This window comes from Poecile atricapillus, chromosome Z, assembly GCF_030490865.1.
Source record: "Poecile atricapillus isolate bPoeAtr1 chromosome Z, bPoeAtr1.hap1, whole genome shotgun sequence".
NCBI classification, from domain to species: domain Eukaryota; kingdom Metazoa; phylum Chordata; class Aves; order Passeriformes; family Paridae; genus Poecile; species Poecile atricapillus.
The window spans coordinates 12,065,501-12,085,925 of NC_081289.1; the positions used below are offsets into that span (position 1 = coordinate 12,065,501).

Sequence of the window (20,425 nt, forward strand, 5' to 3'; positions counted from 1 at the left end):
AAATTGTGCCAAATTGAGAGCAAGAAATAAATTTGCTACTAAACAGAGGACTGCACTATACATTTATAGCTCTGTGTACACTGGCAACAGCCTTGGAAACTGCCTGCAAGCAGAGTAATTGCATTCATTATATTAGATAAATTTGTATTGTATACCAAAGAGATCAGTTGCAACAGTTTGGCACACCTGTCACAGGGAACTGTGCTGCTTAAGATGTATAAGGCTTTCTCCTTGAGATTTTTATATGCTAATAAAGGAAAGAAGAAAACAGAGCTTGAAAACTTCATCCTGTGTCATTTGTCTTAACATGGCATTGCAACAACACCAGGACAGATGGAGATTAATTAGGAAAGGGATTGAATTCAACTGTAATATGTGAAAAAACAAGTTCTTGATCCACAGAACTATACTGCACATATTAGGGAGAAAATCTAACAATTAAAAATCAGTATTGATCCTGTGAAGGGTTCTTTGCAGGAAGAGAATATACACACACTGCACTTACCACGAGGACAGTCCTTACAGGTGATGGAGAAAACTAGACCCTTGCAGATGTCTGAATAAGGAGGAAGTGTGTTGTCCCTATTTCTTTCTATTGACTGTTAAGGGACCCTTGGCACCTTGCTCAGATGAGCACGTCTACTGATGTTAACATATGGACAATTGAATCTCACTTTTGATGTCTGAATCCCACTTTTGATATCCTTAAAATATACTGGACATCGTGATTGATTTTTGGCAATTTATTTTCCTTGCTTTCTTTTAGCAGTAGGAGAAATTTATCCGTGGAATTAGTGCTTGCTCACACATTGGTGTTCTGCTGTGACACATAACTACACCTAATACAGAATGTGATATCATGCTCTCTGATCCACTTTTTTACAGAAGTATGGCCACTTCATACTCCTGTGAGAATGATGGAAAGACTGAGAGATGTAACCTACCATCTAACATTTTCATGCTTTTGGTGCATTCTGTTAAGGATAGTTTTAAGTGTGACAGAAAGAACAGCTGAGTCCTATATACACTCAGGCCCTATTCCACTTGCTATACACAAAAAGGGATTGCCTTTACATAAGTGAATGCCCTGTATGAAAAAAAAAAATATAAATACATAAAACATGTAGGAATATGTTTATATTTTTCCAATGAAAGACTGTTTTCAAACTAACACTGGATAAAAATCAATGAATTAGCAGCTACTGGATTTCTGCTTCAGATCAGTGAACACCAGTGTGGTAGAAATCTTCTCAATCAATTAATTCAAACCCCACAAACTATGTTTAGATCTGAGCAGTCAGAAAAGTCTTCCTGTATTTTCTAGGAACCTGAACTGGTTTAGTAGTGCTGTTTTTAATTTTGCTTCTCAGAAAGATTTTCTATCTCAGTAATTTGAAATAAACTCAGATAATGTTTCAGAGTCAGAACCATATCCCAACTCCCCATTTTATTAAGACAAAACTAGAAGACTCAGCTATCCTCAAGAAAAACTATTTCAGTGTTTTGAGAACTCTTTTTCAAATTACTTTACATTACTTAGCACTTGTTGCTATTCAGACTGCCAGGAGGCACAACGAATTCCAGCATAATCCAAATAAGCAGGTATAACCTGAATTAGGTTTAGAATACTTAAATTAGGCTTTACCTTCAATGACAGAATTGCCATAAGGTTTTAAATTTGGACTGTCAGTGAAAATGGGATAAAATATTGCTAATATGGTGGATATTATGGTATGTATTACAAGAATGTAACAGGAATATCATGATGCTGATTTTACTGATAATTACAGGTATGCTGTAAGAAATATAAAATTATTATTTATAAATAGTAATGTAGTTTTGCAGTATTTTCAGTAGGACTGCTGTGTTCTGGGACTGGTACAGCTGTAGTATTTTGTCCCCCTTTGTCCACCTCTGTCTCTCTCCCACTCACACATGCCCTGCCCAAGCCTGGTGTCAGGCTATGAACAAGATCTCTGCTCTGTCCTCCAGCAAGTACTGGTGCAGGGCAGGCTCACAACTACTATACCTAATTTTCAAAATACCTAAGTAATACCTACTATACCTAAATTTCCAAATTTCATTTTACTTTGAAGCTTAAGCTTCTAATCAAAATCTACTAGCAGTCCTGTCTAATCTGTCAGTACTCTCAGAAGGTGAAATTCACACTATTTTGGAGTGACAGTTTCATTTTCTTTCTTAAAAATGAGCCTTTAGCTTCTTCAGTTGCTCTCTGTGATGTCAGCTCAGTAGGTCAGTCTTTTCATACATTACAATTCTGGCTACAGGATCTTCAAATACATATTTATTTTAAACTTGCAAATTGTCTATTGCAGTCTGTACATCCATTCCCAATATTATTATGTTTGTATTAGAAACAAAGATGTGTTTCAAAGAAGCATTTAAGTATCCCAAATTACCTTGAAAGTTCCTATGAAATAATACTGGTTTATAACCTTGTGTTCTGGCTCCCTGTTTATGAACTATAACTGTAAGTAAGTCTTAAATGTTAATTAGGCTTCAGCATGAGCAGAAAATATTTTTAAAACATAATGTTTTGACTACTGAAAGTCTAAAAAGGAATATTATACCTTATCACAGCCTCATGCAGCAGGGTGTACTGTTCCTTCAGCTCAGCTACTCTGGTGTCTGTAATTTTTCCAGCAGAAAATAGCTATGGAAGGCAAACAGACAATTATGAAATCTTCTAAGCACTAATACTTTCATTCTGTTGCAATTTTTTATAACTGTAATTGGCAGCCTTTCCATTTATACAGACTTTGGTAACATAACAAATTAAATACAAAACAAAATCAAATAAACAGATAAAAAAATGCTTGTTTACATAAAAATTCAAAGCATAAATATAAGAACATAAAGAATGTTTCTATCACAACTACAGTGCTACCAGCGCTGTAACATTTCTTCTCTGACTGTATTAATATTTAATGATAATTCTGTCTTGACTTTGAACTCAGGCTCTAAGTAGCCTCTTTTCCACATTGCTTAACTGGTTCAGTTTTGCTATAAACCCACTGGCCTGCACAGGAAAAACTGAGGCTGTGTCTCTGCAGGCAGTAGGGTTGTGGAAAAAAAAAAGGAGCTAGGAAGCTAGGCTAAAACTGGATTACCCTCAGGCAACAGAACAGATTACCTTACATGCCTGTGCAGATCTGCTGCAAACACCAAGTTCAAACAGGTCTTTGAAATACCTCCAGGGATAGTAACTCAAACTCTTCCTTGAGCAGTCTGAAGAAGTTTTTCCTAATATCTGATCTAATCCCCCTGGTGCAACTTGAGGCCATTTCCTTCTACTCTATCACTTGTTACCTGGGAGAAGACAATGACCTCATGGGTACATCTCCTTTCAGGCAGTTGTAGAGAACAGTAAGTTCTACTCTGAGCCTCCTCTTCTCCAGGCTGAACACCCCCAGCTCCCTCAGCCACTCCTCATCAGACTGATGCTCCAGACCCTTCCCCAGCTCCACTGCCCTTCTCTGGACTCGCTCCAGCCCCTCAAAGTCCTTCTTGTAGTGAGGGGCTCAAAACTGAGCGTGGGATTTGAGGTGTGGCCTCACCAGTGCTGAGTGCAGGGGGACAATCCCTGCCCTGGTCCTGCTGGCCACTCTGTTCCTGTGTGCTACTGCTTTAGAAAGCCTTTCTTCCCCTCCTTTGGTCACAGGTAGGGAGAACCAGGTTAAATCCAATTGAAAAATATAAGTTGATCCACCTCTATAAAAGTCCATGGCTAGCCTTGTGGGGCAGCAAGTCAAATCTGCAATATCTATGGGACCCTGCCAAGAAATGTGATTAGGCCTGAAATAAGATGTGAAATTACTACAGCACCAAGAAAATCCTGGCAGTTGTAATTCAACCTTCAGAATATTCAGAAGAAACCATCTAGAACTAATCCTATGGCCAAGAAGCAGAATACACGTCAATATGCCAAAGGAAGTATATATTTTCTTGATAACTGTTTAAGTATTTTTGAACATGTTTCAAAATATTTCATGGTAGCAAAGACAATCTTTGTTCCCTGAGACCCCAAGAATAGAAGGCCTTTCATTTGTTTGCATGAGATTAAAGATAAGCAGCTCTTAATATTTTTTTTGGCATTCTCTATGATCAAAGATACTGTTCACTTAAGTTCAAAGTTCCATCTAGGTCTTCTGTGAGAAAGAAAATATTTCTCTTTCTCAACCCATTTATTTCCTTAGCCTCATACATAGATACAGTTGTCCTATTTGTGTGGTGCCTTATTAATGCGCTTTCTCCACACTCTGATCTGTACCTGTGAGTTACATTTTGTTTTTACTGCTTAGGTTTTCCGTGCAGATCTACGCCAATGCTTCCGCAGAAATAAACTTGCTTGTTCTGGAGGCTGTGTCTGCTTCTTTATGTCCATAAACTTACAGATTTCAAACCTAATTACTCAGTTCAGTTCAGGGCTAAGAGCTCTACTTCAGGAAGGTTGGTCCTATGCATCGTGAAGACTTGTAGCATTGAGGACTACACACAACAGACTGCATGGATGGCATACCAACATGTCAAAGGCAGTGAGACTTCCTGGAAAGTTTCATCACCAGATAGGTCCCCTTACCACAGAGTTATTGGGAGAGCCATCAAAGAGACTGCACTGGGCCACCCTGGTTCCCAGGATTTGTTATTAAAACCTGGTATACTGTTTTCTCCAATATTCTTGGGAGGGCAGAAGGGAAAGAAGAAACTGAGGGGAAGAAATAGTTTGTGGAAGAAGGGAGCAAACGTGTGATCCTACTCTAGAAAAATTGTATTAATTGTGATGATAAAACCAGACAAGAGATTATGCCCCTGATAAAAAGATATGTAATTCTTTCAAGGTGGCTTGTCTCACATTAATGGTAAAACAATCAACAGTATTTATGCACTCATGGTTCATTTTATTGCTCAGAAGTTCTCAAATTGCTGGGCTAGGTGAAATGTAGGTGTCCTCAGTGTAATTACATTGCTACACTGAAAAGTAACACAGTGAGTGAGAAGAGGGAGAAGTAAAAAAAAAGATCTTGTAAATGGCAATTGAAGATGAGGTTTTTTTCAGTCCTGTGTTAACCATAATGCCCTTATAAGAACTGAGGTAATTTTATTATACTGGTGATCTCAGATTTGGAGTCTGGAATATAGTCAGATAAATATTCTTTACTTGTTGAGTCTTCCAGTCCCATTCCATGTCAGTTGTATTTAACTGTATATTGCTTTTCTCAGATTTTCTTTCTCATTTTATAATGAACTGGGACCCCAGTTCAGACAACTCAACTTTGATAGATCATCTGGACAAATCAGAATAAATTTTCGTTATCTAAATGTAGAATTACTGGAAAGTTGGATAAAGATTTGTCTTTTAACGAATGGTTGCCTGGCAACTTTCTACTTTCTGTTTCCCCATACTCCCATAAAAGCAATTACACTTAAAATACAGAATTATGTGTCTTATTGCTGGATTTACTTGAATCTTTTCCTTTTAATGTAAAATTTCTGTTATGTTTATTTTACCATATTAAGTTACCCTTAAGTTACCCTATTAAGTTACCCTTAAATCACCCTTGTAATTTTCTAACTTTGTTGCAATTTTTTATATTGCTTTCTGATTTGGAGTCTGGCTTTTCTACCAGAAAAACAAAACATAACAAAACAAAACCAAATCCAAACCCAAGTTCCAAAGCAAATTTGTTTCCTTCAATCAGTGAAAAATCCCATGAAGTAAAATGCTGGGTAATTCTGTCCAATTACAAAAAATGTGGAAGAAAATGCTGCAGAGAATCTGAAAGGGAAGGACATATCCTTCGTATTTTTCTAGCAGGAAAAGGTAGATTTACTGTCTCTGAGCAGGCATCATTTAAATATATGAGACCATGAGAAAAACATAACATATTTATGCTCAAATAACACTTCTGTACACCTGAAAAACTTTTCTCTCTATGAGTTCATATCCACTTGCTACCAACAGTTCCCCACCAGACCTGTCTTTAAAATCTTCTAATGAAAATTCCAAGAAAAAGTGAGCACTATGTGAGATTGTATACTATCTGAGGGACCTCTTTCCTATCCTGGCAGCATGATTTCAGGCACATGAGCCCCTGCATCTAAGACCACAGTAGTCTCTCCAAGGTTGGAAGGTGGATAGTGATGTTTGTAAGAAAGATAATGTGTCAGAATAGGAATAGAAATTAAAGCCACAGAAGGGAGAGGATCCACCTGATAAATGAGGTACTCATCCATGTGAGCAAAACTAGTGACATCTGGCCCTAACTTTATTAACACCTCTTCACTCTGCATTAAGTGGAGTGGGCATTCTCCATTTTATCATATTATATTCAATTCTTTCTGACAGTCAGCACAAAACAATGCAGCAAGGAACTCATCTGAAATTCCAGAACAAGTTTTCTCTAACTCAAATATTATATAAATAAGAACTCTAGGCACATTTCCCACTTAAAATTTCAAGGCTCTTAAAGTTCTTATGGGACTCTCAAGAAATGAATAAAATTCAGCCAAATCTTAAACATAAATAGATGATGGAATCTGAATATTGGTCTAACTCTTCACAGTTTTTTGATAAAAAAGCACACAAAATAAGCACAGAAGATAAATAAAGTCACCACCAAGAAATTACCATTTAACATCAATTACTTACAATCATTATTAAAGTGAAGCACTTGAGGGTTCTTAGAAAGACTCAATTTCAGCAGTGCCTAGGATCTCTGCATTTTGGAGAAATGATGTAGCTAACACGTGTTTCTAATTATGTTTGCAGTTACTGCAAAACAACTAAAATGTATTCTAAGCTCAAATGGAACAATAACCCTTTCCCTTTCTTCAGACTAAGTTGTAGGTTTTGTAACTGTAACAACACATTGTGACTACAGTTACTGTTATTTTAATACATAGATTGTCCAATTTTTTATTCATTTGCTATTTGAAACATCTGAAATGTCTCATCAAACAACTGTTTTCCCTCCTACTAGTAAACTAGAGAAAAATATCAAGGGATTAATATATTTTATACTTTGTATACACTCAGGATTTCATTATTAGCCCCTTGGCATGCGGCTCTTCTTGGCAGTCTGTTTTGTCAGGTTTGGAATTTTTCTTTTGTGCTGTTTATTTCAAGAGCTTTTCTTACCTCTTTCATATAATATTTAAAAGGTTAAGCATTCAGCAAAGATAAAGGGTAAGTTCCCCTCCTTGAACTGAGAGAGAGAGAGAGAGAGCTCTGCCTCCTCTGTCAAAATCCTCATGAAGCCACGGAGTTTGGACACGGCACACAGTTCAGGTGTGACTTATTCAGGGGAGAAGGCAACGCCACCTTCTCAGGGCTTATTTCAACATCGTAGCAGGGCAACAGGTACAAGCACACTGAACCCATGCTATGACTCTTGCATTTCTGTCCATATTCCTGGATACAGCCTCCACAGAATCGCAGGGCTAGGGGTATCTGCAAGCGTTTGGCTTGCCTGTGCCTGGTATCTGCAAATTATCTAGGCCAAATCTTGGCCCACTGCTCAGAGCAAGTTCAAATGTATAACTTCTCACTAATTCTGATCATGTCCTAACTACTTCAAGATGAAGCACCCAAAAATGAAGGAAAACCAATTAAAAGGTTGTGTTTGCAACCTCTCTGGCAATCTTAAAAAAGCCAAACACAACAGAAGAAAATATAATCTTTATACTCTTTATTCAGTCATCGTGCATTTTTCAATATGTTTCAAATATTCATACACATATTGAAGACTAACAAAAATTATCTGTAATTTTCTACTCAATATTTCAGGTTTCAACACATACTTCAAACTATTTTAAAACAAGAAGATAAAAGTCACTAATTTAAGTCTGTAAACACTCAGTTTGCAATAAATTGTAGCTATTGGTATGCAATTCTGCATTCCTTTTTGGAGATTGGGAAACATTGAAAGTACACACAGAAATAGCTATACTGCAGTTATTTAGAGAATGATATGCCTTGCTTAAGTTATTATTCTAGAGAAAGGTTACAGTGGTAGAAAGTAAAGAAAAATGCACTGAGGGTTTTAAACATATACTGTAATTAGAGTGTAAAAATAAGGTGTCATCCCTCTCACCTGGAACTACATACATTTATTACAGGAAGCAGACTTTAGAATAAGTATGGAAAGTCCATAGAAAAAGCCTATTTATTAGCATTTCAAGTAGAATAGTATTTGTCACTGAGTTTCCTAAACATTTAATGTAGGTGACAAACAACAACACTTGAAGCCATGAGGTTATTGGTTGCACAAATTCAGTCAGGTGGGAGTAAAGGCATACACACAAATCATATATACACTTACAGTAGATACACTGTACTGCCTTACACTGAACTTCTACAATTTTAATTCTTTAATTACAGATGGATGAACCAGGCATCCTTTAATGAAAAATAAACTGCTGAAAAGTCTCCTAAAACAAACAAATAATGACTAGGAAAAAATATCCTAAATTCTTTCCCAAAGCATAGTTCATAACAGTAGTTTTGTCCCCTAGTTCATGGGCAAAAGCAATCCCTACATGGAAAATATAAACATCAGCCATGATCAATATGGTACAGTGGGTGAGGATATACTGCTGGCCAACTGAGTCTTGCATGGCTCAGAAAAGAGGGCATAGGAGACCAATAAGACAGGGATTTCAGGAAAGGACATAGCTTTCCTGCAGTCAGCAAATTTCATTTGGCTAGGAAGCTTGAAATTCGGATAGTAAGTAACCAGCATAGTCTTACACTTGCTGCTTTCATTGGAGCAGGTTTGCAGGAAACAGAAAGGGATTTTTCTTAAAATACATAGGAGGGAGAGGCTTTTGTACTTGGTATATCATCACTCTGAAAGTGCATTTGGGTTTATTCTCTTTGTATACTGAACTAACTACAGCATCTTCTGTGGCTACAGATAAAGGAAATAGCAGTAAACTGTAGATTTTGAGCAGGCAGATCAGACGTCATGGGAGAAATAGAATTAATAAGAACATAGTTTTGTGGATATCCTTCTTTAAAAATATTATGCTCTCCTTAACAGAAGAAGTGATTTTCACTGACCACATGAATTTTATAACATGTATTATATTTACAGTTGTGATATAAATATCATATCCTCTGCTTACATGCTCTATGTCAGTGGTGCCTTTCTGCCTGTTGCCAGAATTTATGAATAAAGCAATGAACAATTAAAGCAGGTAGGAAAGTCATGCAGCCACTACCTCTATGTAATCTGTATCTGAGTAAGAATATTTATACTATCAAATGGAATAGGACTGCCTTTCCTTTTGTGTTCTGATATGTTCTCACAAACACATGAGGAAGTTGAATAGTAGTCCTACAATCCAGTGGACAACATAAGGCCTGCTTGCATGAAGAATGACTACTGAGTTAAAAAAGAAAACTAGTTAATCAGAAAGAATTCTAAGTCAGAATTTGTTTCTAGTATGGACTTTTGGTATATATTCCACATTGTGGAAAAACATTATTCCACAATAATTATTATTCCACATTTTCCACATTGCGGAAAATTAATCTAATTACTTGTCATTCTCTTTCTCAGTCAAAATGTTTCACAGAATTGCTGAAGTCTACAAAAAACATCAGAAATATTATTGCAGCAGTTGAATCTTAATACATTCCATCTCTGCCACCAAAATGGTTTGTATGAATGAGCCCCAAAGTACTTCAGGTTTGTACATAGCAATCATTTGAACCGCTTAGACAAACCTGGATATTTTGCAGCAATTCTTCTGCAGGAGATATTGGCTCCCAGAACAAAGCTAGAAATCAAACAGATGCCAAGCTGTTGTGTTTTAAATTGCCATAGTCACAAGTCAAATGAACACCTGCCTACAGTCATACATTTGTTGTTTTCTATTTGACCTACATCCCGTTATCTGCCAGAAAAAGAAAAAACCTTACTCTAAAAATTCATGGGAAATGGTTCATGCTCATTTTGATAAACTTTGGATAAACAATCTCAGACAAGTCTGATAAAACAAAATATATCACTTCTTTAACCTTGTAATCACTGGGTGGTTCTGTGAACAGAATTAAAATCTTCAGTAGAATTTCAGAGTATCTTGAGCTGTCAGTTATTTTCTTTCTCTTTAGGAAGATGTCTGTATGATAGAGAAATCTCTTCAGTCCACAGGAAAAAATATTCCTAAAAAGTAGACTAAGAGATTAAAAGCAACAAGAAAATGAGTTTTAAGTATAAAGCAAAGATCTTAGCAGAAAAGTCTCAGTTACAGTAATGAGCTGTTATTCAGTTAGGTCCTTTCACAGTTGAAAAAGATTGGCTTTTTGGGTTTGTGATTGTTTAACTAATTTAAAGTTTTAAGTATTATGCAGAATACTCTAGATCTAGAGAAACCCCATCTGGAAAGAAACTTTGTTTATAAACAAACAGCAGGTGTTAGTTTAATTCTGGTCCAATATTTCTGCCATTAGTTAAACTGCATCAGCATCTCACAGCTTAAGACTATTCAGTGTCCTTCCTCTTTGATGAAAAACTCAGATTTGAAAGTTTGCTTCATTTATTCCAAGAAGGATAAGAGACATGAAACATGAAAAAGGCTGTGTCATACTATTTTGGGCTCCTGAACAAAGCAAAGAGATGTGACAAATTGTTGGGAATTTCCTGACAGAACAGGAAGAAAGACCAGTACTCAATTACAAGGGTGTTCCAGGATGGAGAAGCACACAGACTGGTGGAGAAATGGATCTTCTGGACTCCAAGCAGACTGGTGACAGCTTAGCAGCAGAACATGATTAATAATGAAATCAGGAGGAAAACAGAGCAACTCAAGATTACTAAAGTCTCATCCAAAGGAGAAAGTAAATATCCCAAAAGGAAAATATATATGGGACTAAGGGATGGATGTCTCAGGACAGAGGTATTTGAAAAACTTGGATTCCTCACCTTTCTGTCTGAACTTTCTTTTTACATTCAGTATGAGCAAAAATTTCTGCCCTTCTAGATGTTACAAAATTCTACAGATAATTTAGGCTTTCAATGTAGCACAGCAATCACAAATTACAACAATATTTGTTATGCAAATATTATTTCAAGGCAAATAATAAAACGTGGTCTGTGAAGGATAAATATTACTCATTTTACAGATACAGAACATTTTTTGCAGTTCAAAGTCACAAAACAGATAGCAGAGTTAATTGTAAATTGAACAAAAAAGAGTGTGGGACTTCCCAAATAACAAGGATTTAAGAATTCTATTCTATTGCTAAAGCCCATCCAAAGATGCCGGTATAGCTTTCCTCCATTTGACAGCAGCAGTCATACACAAGAACAAGTCTTAAGAAGTACCTGATTTTAGACTTATACAATGAAAAATTAGCATTTTGCTAATCAAACCAAAAATTAAAAAAAAATTACTTGCTAATTAAAATAATACATTTAATCTTTTACAAAAATTTCAGTTTTGATGCATTTTTAACAAAACCAAAGTGATGTCAGTATCTTACACCTGAATGGCAGGTGGTGCCTTTCACCTCACTGCTGGGGAAACTATCATGATCTGACAGGGGGAGATACAGTTTTGCCACATAACTAAAAGCATCATGGCAGGTTCTGGGATGTTTATTTAGAATACAAGAAAGGTACATTCAAAACACATCTCCCAGGAAAATGCTTAAACTTTTGTGCTATGCAGGAATCTGAAGGAATTGTTGCAGGGGTTAGACAAGTAGGTTTTTTTACCAAGCCTCCCTTCTGTACTATCAATAGAAGAATGCAGTGTGTATAAAAGCTAGTAACATTACAGAGGTCATGAACTTGTGGATTATATGTGTGACTAATGTCTGCTTAATGTTTAATCTGTGTTATGAGTAATTTCAAATAGGGTTTAGGGAAAGAAATGGTTCAGACTGGACTAATTAAACAAGAACTGCTGTAAATACCCTTTACTCCTGCAAGTTGACTCTTGACTGAGCTGTGAATGCATAAAGACATATCCATGTCGCCTTGTTTTTAGGCATAATGAAAATTACATAGATCATTAAAACTGCACAGGCATCACATGAGTGGCAAAGGTGGCTGTAGAATGAAAATGGCAATTGTCACCTGGAGAATTATTTAATTTGGAGTGATTAGTCATGTAAAGTACATTATTAACTCTGAAAGCTGATAAGAGGCATAATAAAAAGAAGAGCAATACCTCAAACAGAAGACAGTTCCTTCTCTAGGTCTCTGCCTCGCTTTAGATTTAGAATCTGGGACATCAATCAGAACATCAGGATTTTCTTTGGGTTTCCTGTACCATTAGTCTAACAAGTAGGATCTCATGCATCAAAGGGGAAACTGTCTTAAGTCCACTTCCCCTCACTTAAAAAGGCTCAATAAGAAGTACCCCAAATCAGATAACAGTGAATTTTAACTGTGATGTGCCACAGAGATTATGAATATTCCAGATAGCTATTTTAAAGTGGGCTAGATGAAATAGTAAGAAGAAAGTGCTGTTCATCCTCCTGAATTTGTGACTCTATACTGAATAATGTTTGGAACCAAACCTATACATGTGTTTCAACATGTATGGGGTTTTAAATAATTTATATGAATATGTCTATTAAGTTTAAAAAAAATAGGGGAAGGTGGACTGACTGTCAATAAAGCTATTGCTGTGATAAATCTCAAACTGGGAAAAGGGCTGATTTTCACTTTTTCTACCTGCTTTTTTTTAAAAAAAGAAAATCCATGTACAACAAGGAATGAAATTAAACTACATAATTTACCAACACACATGCATTTCATCATCTTCCTTACATACACTAGCTCTGAGTCAGAAATATTCACTGAAATGTGCTACTCTTGCAAGCACTACCTAACTTTGCTCTGCTATTAATCACTCGTGATGCAAGCACTCCCACCCATTTCTGAGAACAGTGTAGGCTGTCTGATAACTCACAGGCTTCAAGCTGCCCTTATAAAGTTGTTCCACTTCTGCATACTTCCTCATACTGCTACTTTCTCGGTGAAGATGAAGCTCCTCATTTACATAGTCTTACTGAAGTCAGCTCTCCTTGCTTTAACAAATGTTTTGGCAGTTATTTTAGAAGAGGAAGAGAATGCTAAAGAAGCAAAACTTACTGAGACTTGTCCCATAAAGCTCAAATCTAATCGGAAATGTGATGAAGGAGAGGATTGTCCTTATCAGATAAGTTTGCCTCCGATGACCATCCAGATACCCAAAGAATTCAAACTGCTTGAGAAGACTCTCAAAGAAGTACAGACCCTTAAAGAATCAGTAAACAAGCTGAAGAAATGCTGCCAAGATTGCAAGCTGCAAGCAGATGACAACCAAGAAAGAGACAGAAGCAATGAATTTCTGCTACCGAACACTGCAGAGAACAGCGAAAGCCAAGATAACAGAGTAAACGAACTGCAAAGCAAAGTTAACAGAATGGCAACCAGCTTAAAAAATGCAAAGAGCCAGATTCAGACACTGCAGGGTCGATTAGAGAAGCTGAGCCTCATAAACATGAACAATGTGGAACATTATGTTGACAGCAAAGTTGCAAATTTGACATTTGCTGTGAACAACCTGGATAACAAATGTTCTTCTAAGTGTCCAGCAATGCAAGCAAGACCTGGTATGTAATCTGTTAACTCTTACTGCCTGTATAAACTTTCAGTGCATTTCACTAGTATTAGGTAAACAATTTAAAATTTATTTTACCCAAATAGCTGCGTTATTAACTTCACAAGTATTTGCTCTTTTAGTGTTTATTTATACTCCTGTAAAATATTTCAGCAACCACTAGAGGGTTACTGAGAGTTGCAGGTGTTCAGTTCCTCCTAGAATTGGATTTCATTAAGGGATCTAAAACATTAATTTTTAAAGGACAATTTTTCACAATTTAATAAATAAACATGAAAAATTAGCTTTATTTTACACCATAATACCCTTCATTAGAGGCATTATACATCAGTGACCTACACATACTTTCTCCTTGGATGAGAAGGGGTGAATTTTCTTTAGGTGTTCCTTAGAAAACTGCCATTTTATTTTTCCTTACTCCAAAACTGCAGATATTCTGAAAAGGGGTCCAAGACATCATCAATCAGCAAGTGAATCTAGCAAAATGCTTAGTTTTTAACAGATGGATAATAAAATAATTTGCTTATCATCACAGCAAACATCTGAAAGGCTCAGCCAAAAAAAGCTTACTAACAGCACTTATCAATGTATCATCATTTTAACACTAAACCCTCTGCATTAATTTAATATATAAGCAATATAAAACAGAAAACAGATGTTATCAGTGAAAAAAATTGTTTTTCTTTTACGATTTCATTCTCCTAATAAAGGAATAGAACCAATGCTCTCTTCCTAATGTTTGCTGTCATTAAGGCAAGATTGAGTGGTGTTCTAAAAGTCAAATAAAGTTTTTATATTACATATAGGAATCCTTGAAAACAAGAAACGTTCCCTAGATTGTCAGTGTATTCTACCACTTAGATATTAAACATAAGAAGATAAAGCTCTCAAGAGACAAAACAGAGAAAGAGCAGGCTGCATTGCAATCTTTAAGTCTCTTGCTTAACATCCAAGATTAAAATAAAATTGTCCTTCTATCTACGTCTATATTCAAAATAGAAGGATCTGCAAGTGTACAGTGTATGTACAGCTGAAATTCTTTAAAGTGTTCTTCTCTGAAAAAAGCAAATAAGTAATAATAAAGGTAAAGCTTTTACTATATGATTAATCAAATCAGATAAAAATCACTACAAATAAATTATGTTTGTTCAGATACAAAACTCTCAAAAAAAGAATGAGTAATTTTTTTGTTATATTAATAATGGGCAATGAATCAAATTCAAGTAGAGTACTTCAAAACAGACTAAATAACAGACTAAATAAATTTTTGATATTCCTCACATTTATTGAAATGCTGGGTATTGTTCAGGACACATGATCATGTAGATATTCTTTATATTTTACAGCAACATGCTAAAAACATTTGTAGTAGCAATATATTCATTATGAAAGCTAGCAAGGAAAACAGCTACAACTTTTTCCTATTCAGGAGCTATTCTTGCACCCACTGAAAATAATAGTAAAATTTTATTTAAATAGGAGTTAAATTGGATCATAAAAGCATTTTATCAGAAATGTATATTCAGTGTTAATAACTGCTCTGAAATTTAGTCTACCAAAGATTTTACACGAAGTTTGGCGAAATAAATGAGAATTTATTGTGGTTTCATAAATGTCCAGTTTCTGGCAAACAAGAAGTCCTGAGTCTTACTCCGTGCTGCAGCCTGAGATCACTCCTCCCTTTCAAGAAGTAGTTTGTTGAGATTTTCTAGGAAAAATTACAACAGAACTTGCAAATGAACATGCCTGTACATTCAAATTGGCAGTAGGAATGAACATTATGGTTTTGATTCTTAACTGAGAACTTCTGAGAGCTCTCCATATCACTTAAGAATATGGAATTTTAATATCATGCTGTTGAACAGAAAGACATTATTGGATGACATTGTGGAGCAAAAATGGATTTTCATTCTGAGGGAAAAATCTGGGGGTATTTTTTTTCTGAAGAAAACACATTATAGTAGATCACATCAACAGTAGATGCTAACATCCTTCCTTTCTGTAAAGCCAGTGATGCCACATACACAGGAAATCACCATCACCTTCATCTTTCTAGGAATCACACAATTACTACAACAGATGTGACAATTTTATTACTTTTTTCCTGCTTCCTAAAGTACAGTCAACATTAACACACAAAGCATTCCTAATATGTTATGTTCTCTGTCAAATGATGTTTACTTAACAATAGCCAGGTTAACATCATTCCCACATGGACAGAGTTCTTTCTCTGACATACTGCCAGATGGAGCTGTAAATTGTAGGCAGGTTGTGAAGCTATATATTTAAATGCAAAAAGCAGCAAATGTAAACACAAAGCATTAGAAATACGGACTCAAGAAATCAGGTTGAATTTACACAAGATAATGAAATTATAGAGTAGAGAAAAGGACAAAAAGGAAAGCAAATATACAAAATGCCCTTATATTTTGATAAAAAAATGTAATTTAGATGGTTTTTTTTAGACAGCTGTCTGATGCAGAGACCCTAGGTGACATCTGTTATAAGGTAAATCTGATGGAAAAGGTGTTTTTCCTTAGACCTTAAATTGCTGCAACACTATTTGCAATGTAAAAGTCTCTCCAATGCAAGTTCTTTATGCCATATCAGTCTTGGTAAAAAATTTTCATATTTTTAAATTGAAATTATGTTTATTCTAACACCACTTGCTCTTTCACCAGTTATACAAATAATGCAGAGAGACTGTGCTGACCACTACACAGCAGGGAGAAGGAGTAATGGAATCTACAGGATTAGCCCTGATCCCAGAAATGAGAGCTTTGAAGTTTACTGTGACATGCAAACACAAGGAGGCGGCTGGACAATGCTGCAGCGGCGTCAGGATGGCAGCACTAACTTCAACAGAACCTGGAATGACTACAAACATGGCTTTGGAAACCTCAGCAGGGAGTTTTGGCTAGGCAATGACAAAATTCACCTCCTGACAAGGAGCCAGGAAATGCAACTGAGAATTGATCTTGAAGATTTCAATGGAATCAGAGAGTATGCAAAATATGACCACTTCTACGTGGCCAACGAGTACCTCAAGTACCGTCTCAGCGTCCACGGCTACAGCGGCACAGCAGGAGATGCTCTCCACTACAGCAGGCACTACAACCACGACCAGAAGTTCTTTACAACCCCAGACAAGGACAATGACAGGTATCCCTCAGGAAACTGTGGTGCATACTACAGCTCTGGCTGGTGGTTTGATGCCTGCTTGTCAGCCAATCTCAATGGCAAGTACTACCACAAGAAATACAAGGGTGTTCGCAATGGCATTTTCTGGGGTACGTGGCATGGTATTTCTGATGATATTCCCACTGGATATAGGCAACCCTTTAAATCAGTAAAGATCATGATCAGACCCAAAAGTTTTGTGCAGTAATTCTACACATTTCTCTTAACTAGTTTGCTTTGGATTGCACTCAAAATCATACTTATTCAGTATTATACTCAGAAATCAAGTATTCAGTTATGTTTGGCAAAAGATTGTTCTAGACAAAACAACATACTTCCACATAAAATTTTTAGAGACAGTTTGACCCATATAATGTACTGAAACCAGCATTAAAATAACTGAATATCTTATTGCTAAAACTTAACACCAGTTAGGTCTTCGTTTTGTTATGTAAATATTTTAAACATTGCTTTTGGTGCTTTTACTGACTGTGATATACCACATTTTATGACTTTAAACTTTTATATTGTCTTCCACAAGTCATGTCTGAATGAATACCTACATTTTTACCTGAAAATAATTCAGAGTTGTAACATAAATCTGTCAACACTTGGGAAAAAATCTAGTCTCTCTAAAACAGTATTTTTCCATCATCTATCCTTCACAACTTCAAAGGTATACCATAGCAATATCAATATAAATCAGGAAAAATACTAAAAATTATTCTTTTTAACAAAAACCGAAGGCCACATGGTTTGCCCAAAGACACAAAAAAAGGCCTTGAAGAAAACAGAAAATGAATATGATTCCTTAAAGTTCATCCCTTTATCAAAATTTTTTCAAAGAACTTGATGGAAGAACTGAATAAAAGCAGAGGAAATAATTATAAAATCATAGAACCATTTAGTTTGGAGAAGACCTTTAAGATCATTGAGTCCAACTGTTAACACAGAACTGCCAAGTCCATACTAAGCTATGTCCCTAAGTGTCACATCTACACATGGAGAGAGCATGTACTGAACAACATTCTTGCTCTTTTTGGTTCCTCCAAAAGCTCAAGCTCCTATTTGTCATTTGTAGGAGAAAGGAGCCATTATTTAGCTTATTGCATTTTTATGCAGGCAGGTAGAGAGGTAGGAGGAAGACACATCAATAAGAATCCATATTCTTTGCACTAATGCCTCTAACTACATACAAAGTGTTTCCAGTGCCATTTTGCTTTCTCCTGAATCCTTTAGCTAAGTCAAATGTTTCAAAATGCTCTTGTAGGGACTCAAGCTTTCATTCAAATACTTCTCAATCTAGATATCATTAGACCCTAAAACTAAAAAAAAATTATAAATGTTTTGTAACATAAGAAAAGACTGTTCTCCACGTTTTTTGACTACACATATTGTAGCCACAGAAACATAAAAAACCTAGTGTCGATTCTAAGCAAAAAAGAGAATATATTAAAATATTTTCTAAAATATAGCAAATAGAAAAATCAAATTGTCAAAGAGTGCAGGAATTTCAAATTAGAAATTCTGTTATTAAATCTTACAATGTAGACAGTGAGCACAATTTTGACTGCACATATCTAGACCATGTGTCCATAAAGATAGTGACGAACATTGAGTGGAGATGCAATTTATCTTAGCAAGAGGCTATTTTATGTTGCTTACACCAGCCCTGAGACACAGAAAAACTACACTAAGACTCTATTCCTTTATCAATTAAAGTGTGGTCATTGCTGGCATAGCCTTTTTGATTAAAAGAGACATAAAAAAAATACAAGTATACATCTGACCTAATACTTTCTAAATATGGTCTCTACTATTTTTTTTAAGATTACAACAAAACTATTTTGGTTATAAGTTATGCAAATGAAGAACACTGGCAATAGCTAAATTATAAAATATTAATATATATTTTAAGGAAGTAAATACTTTGAAGAATAATTCAAATGTAATTTGGTTTATTATATTTCAATTTTAAAGAGCAATGAAAAAATTTAATTGCAAGATGTATCATCATTGCTTGAGAATATGTTTTGAAGCTATAAAATATTTATTTTGAGATGAAAAATAGTTATCTAAACAAGACAAAAAAGCAACTTATGAAGTATTGGTTAGAAGAGCAAATATCTAATTGCATATAATAATATTTAATCATTTGCATGAAGTGCACAATTTGTTCCTATTCATTATATGATAACTAGTCAAATATGACTTCCAGTACCTACAAGATTCTACTTGAAAATGTCATTTTACTACTAAATTGTTGGAAGAGAAACTGCCCTTTTAAAATCTTTGTAAAAACTTTAAAATCTTTTAAAAACTTTGTAAAGCACAGAAATTTTAGCAGAATAAGCAAATATGACTAAAATCACCTGCAAAAGCTTTGTCTTCTCATGTCTTAAAAAAATGGAAAGAAAAAAAAAAAAGCCAAAAGAAAGTGTAATGCTGTTACAGAAATCTGATTATTACCTGCCTGGAACTGTTGTAGCTGAATCTCTGTCAATGTGTACTAGTTTTACAAAGTGTAACTCCATCTATTTGTTGCAAACATTACTTGTTTTTTCTCGGTGTAATAAAATTATCTCCCACTTTAAAGCTGTAGTACTGTCATAGATGTGCATGAGGACTATAAAAAAAATTCTCATAAATAATTTTATTGATTTTCTGTAAAAATTGAAGGAGTAAGAAAACACCAATAACCAACACAGATAACTATATGTGACATGGCAAGAGAGTAATTGCTAGTAATGATAGCTCCTTAGAGATCTGTTTTATGACCCTTCAACTGCCATATAATACCAAGGGCTGAAATCTCAGATTTTTTTTGGTACTATCCACATTTTAGAAAAGAAAAAATAATTTCCCAATGAAGAGTTTACACAACCTCTAACATGAAAGAGGAGAATCAAACCAATGTTTTTACCTTTCAGATCACATACAAGAGTAATCAAAGCTTGTGAATACAAATACCATCCCAAATTAAATAATTAAATTTTTTATACAAAGAAAAAGCCCTTGATCTCTGCCTAAGACTTAATAATTCAAAACATGTCTTTCAATCTGTGGAAAACATCTATGTAGTACTGATTAGCATATAAAAACACTTGTGGTTTTAATCCTGCTAATATTTAAATTGTGAGTTTTAGTGGAAAAAAATACTAACAATGGGTTTGCTAGAAAAATTCCTATGGCTTGTTTCCAAAATATAAAGACACAAGCCCATTCGTTCAATGTGATCAGCCAAGCAGACTGTAATGTCTTGGCTTTCTATGCATTGCTTAAACAAAACCAAACCAAAACTAGAAAAAAAAAACCCAAACAAACCAAAGAAATGAAAAAAAAGGTTTGAAAGCACTGGTGCTTTTCCCTTCCCTTTTAAATGCAAATACCTGGTTCCTTAATTGTGTTTATTGGGAAAGGCAACAGTCAAACTTGGAGTGAGTTGAGAACAATATGCAGCTTGATAAATTGGTGGGGAAAAGACCTTACTTTTACGTGTTTCTTTGGAAAATAACTTAAGATGGCTGCCATTTCCTACTGAGACCCCTGTTGACAAATTAAACCAAAATCAAAAGTTCCCAATTTACCTAGCTTCTATGGTTTA

The 20,425-nt window shown here is 35.3% G+C and overlaps 2 protein-coding genes across 2 annotated transcripts in view; one reads left to right on the forward strand and one right to left on the reverse strand.

Annotated features, from left to right (window-relative positions):
* The window catches only part of LOC131573551 (coiled-coil domain-containing protein 146-like), a 67,341-nt gene that overhangs the window by 34,033 nt on the left and 12,883 nt on the right, over nucleotides 1–20,425 (reverse strand). Inside the window, exon 3 of the mRNA XM_058827615.1 lies at nucleotides 2,592–2,674. Within this exon, the coding sequence (XP_058683598.1) occupies nucleotides 2,592–2,674 (83 nt within the window). The remainder of the gene's footprint in view (nucleotides 1–2,591; nucleotides 2,675–20,425) is intronic.
* On the forward strand, nucleotides 12,954–19,097 carry LOC131573552 (fibroleukin-like). The gene is made up of 2 exons (XM_058827617.1): nucleotides 12,954–13,633; nucleotides 16,323–19,097. The coding sequence occupies exons 1-2, from the start codon at nucleotides 13,021–13,023 to the stop codon at nucleotides 17,027–17,029; spliced, it is 1,320 nt and encodes a 439-aa protein (XP_058683600.1). The 5' UTR covers nucleotides 12,954–13,020; the 3' UTR covers nucleotides 17,030–19,097.

Bases quoted from the DNA above. Each gene is read 5' to 3' on its own strand.
- LOC131573552 (XM_058827617.1), top strand. From the start codon at position 13,021: ATGAAGCTCCTCATTTACATAGTCTTACTGAAGTCAGCTCTCCTTGCT. The intron at 13,634-16,322 runs GTATGTAATCTG...CTCTTTCACCAG, and splicing joins AGCAATGCAAGCAAGACCTG to TTATACAAATAATGCAGAGA.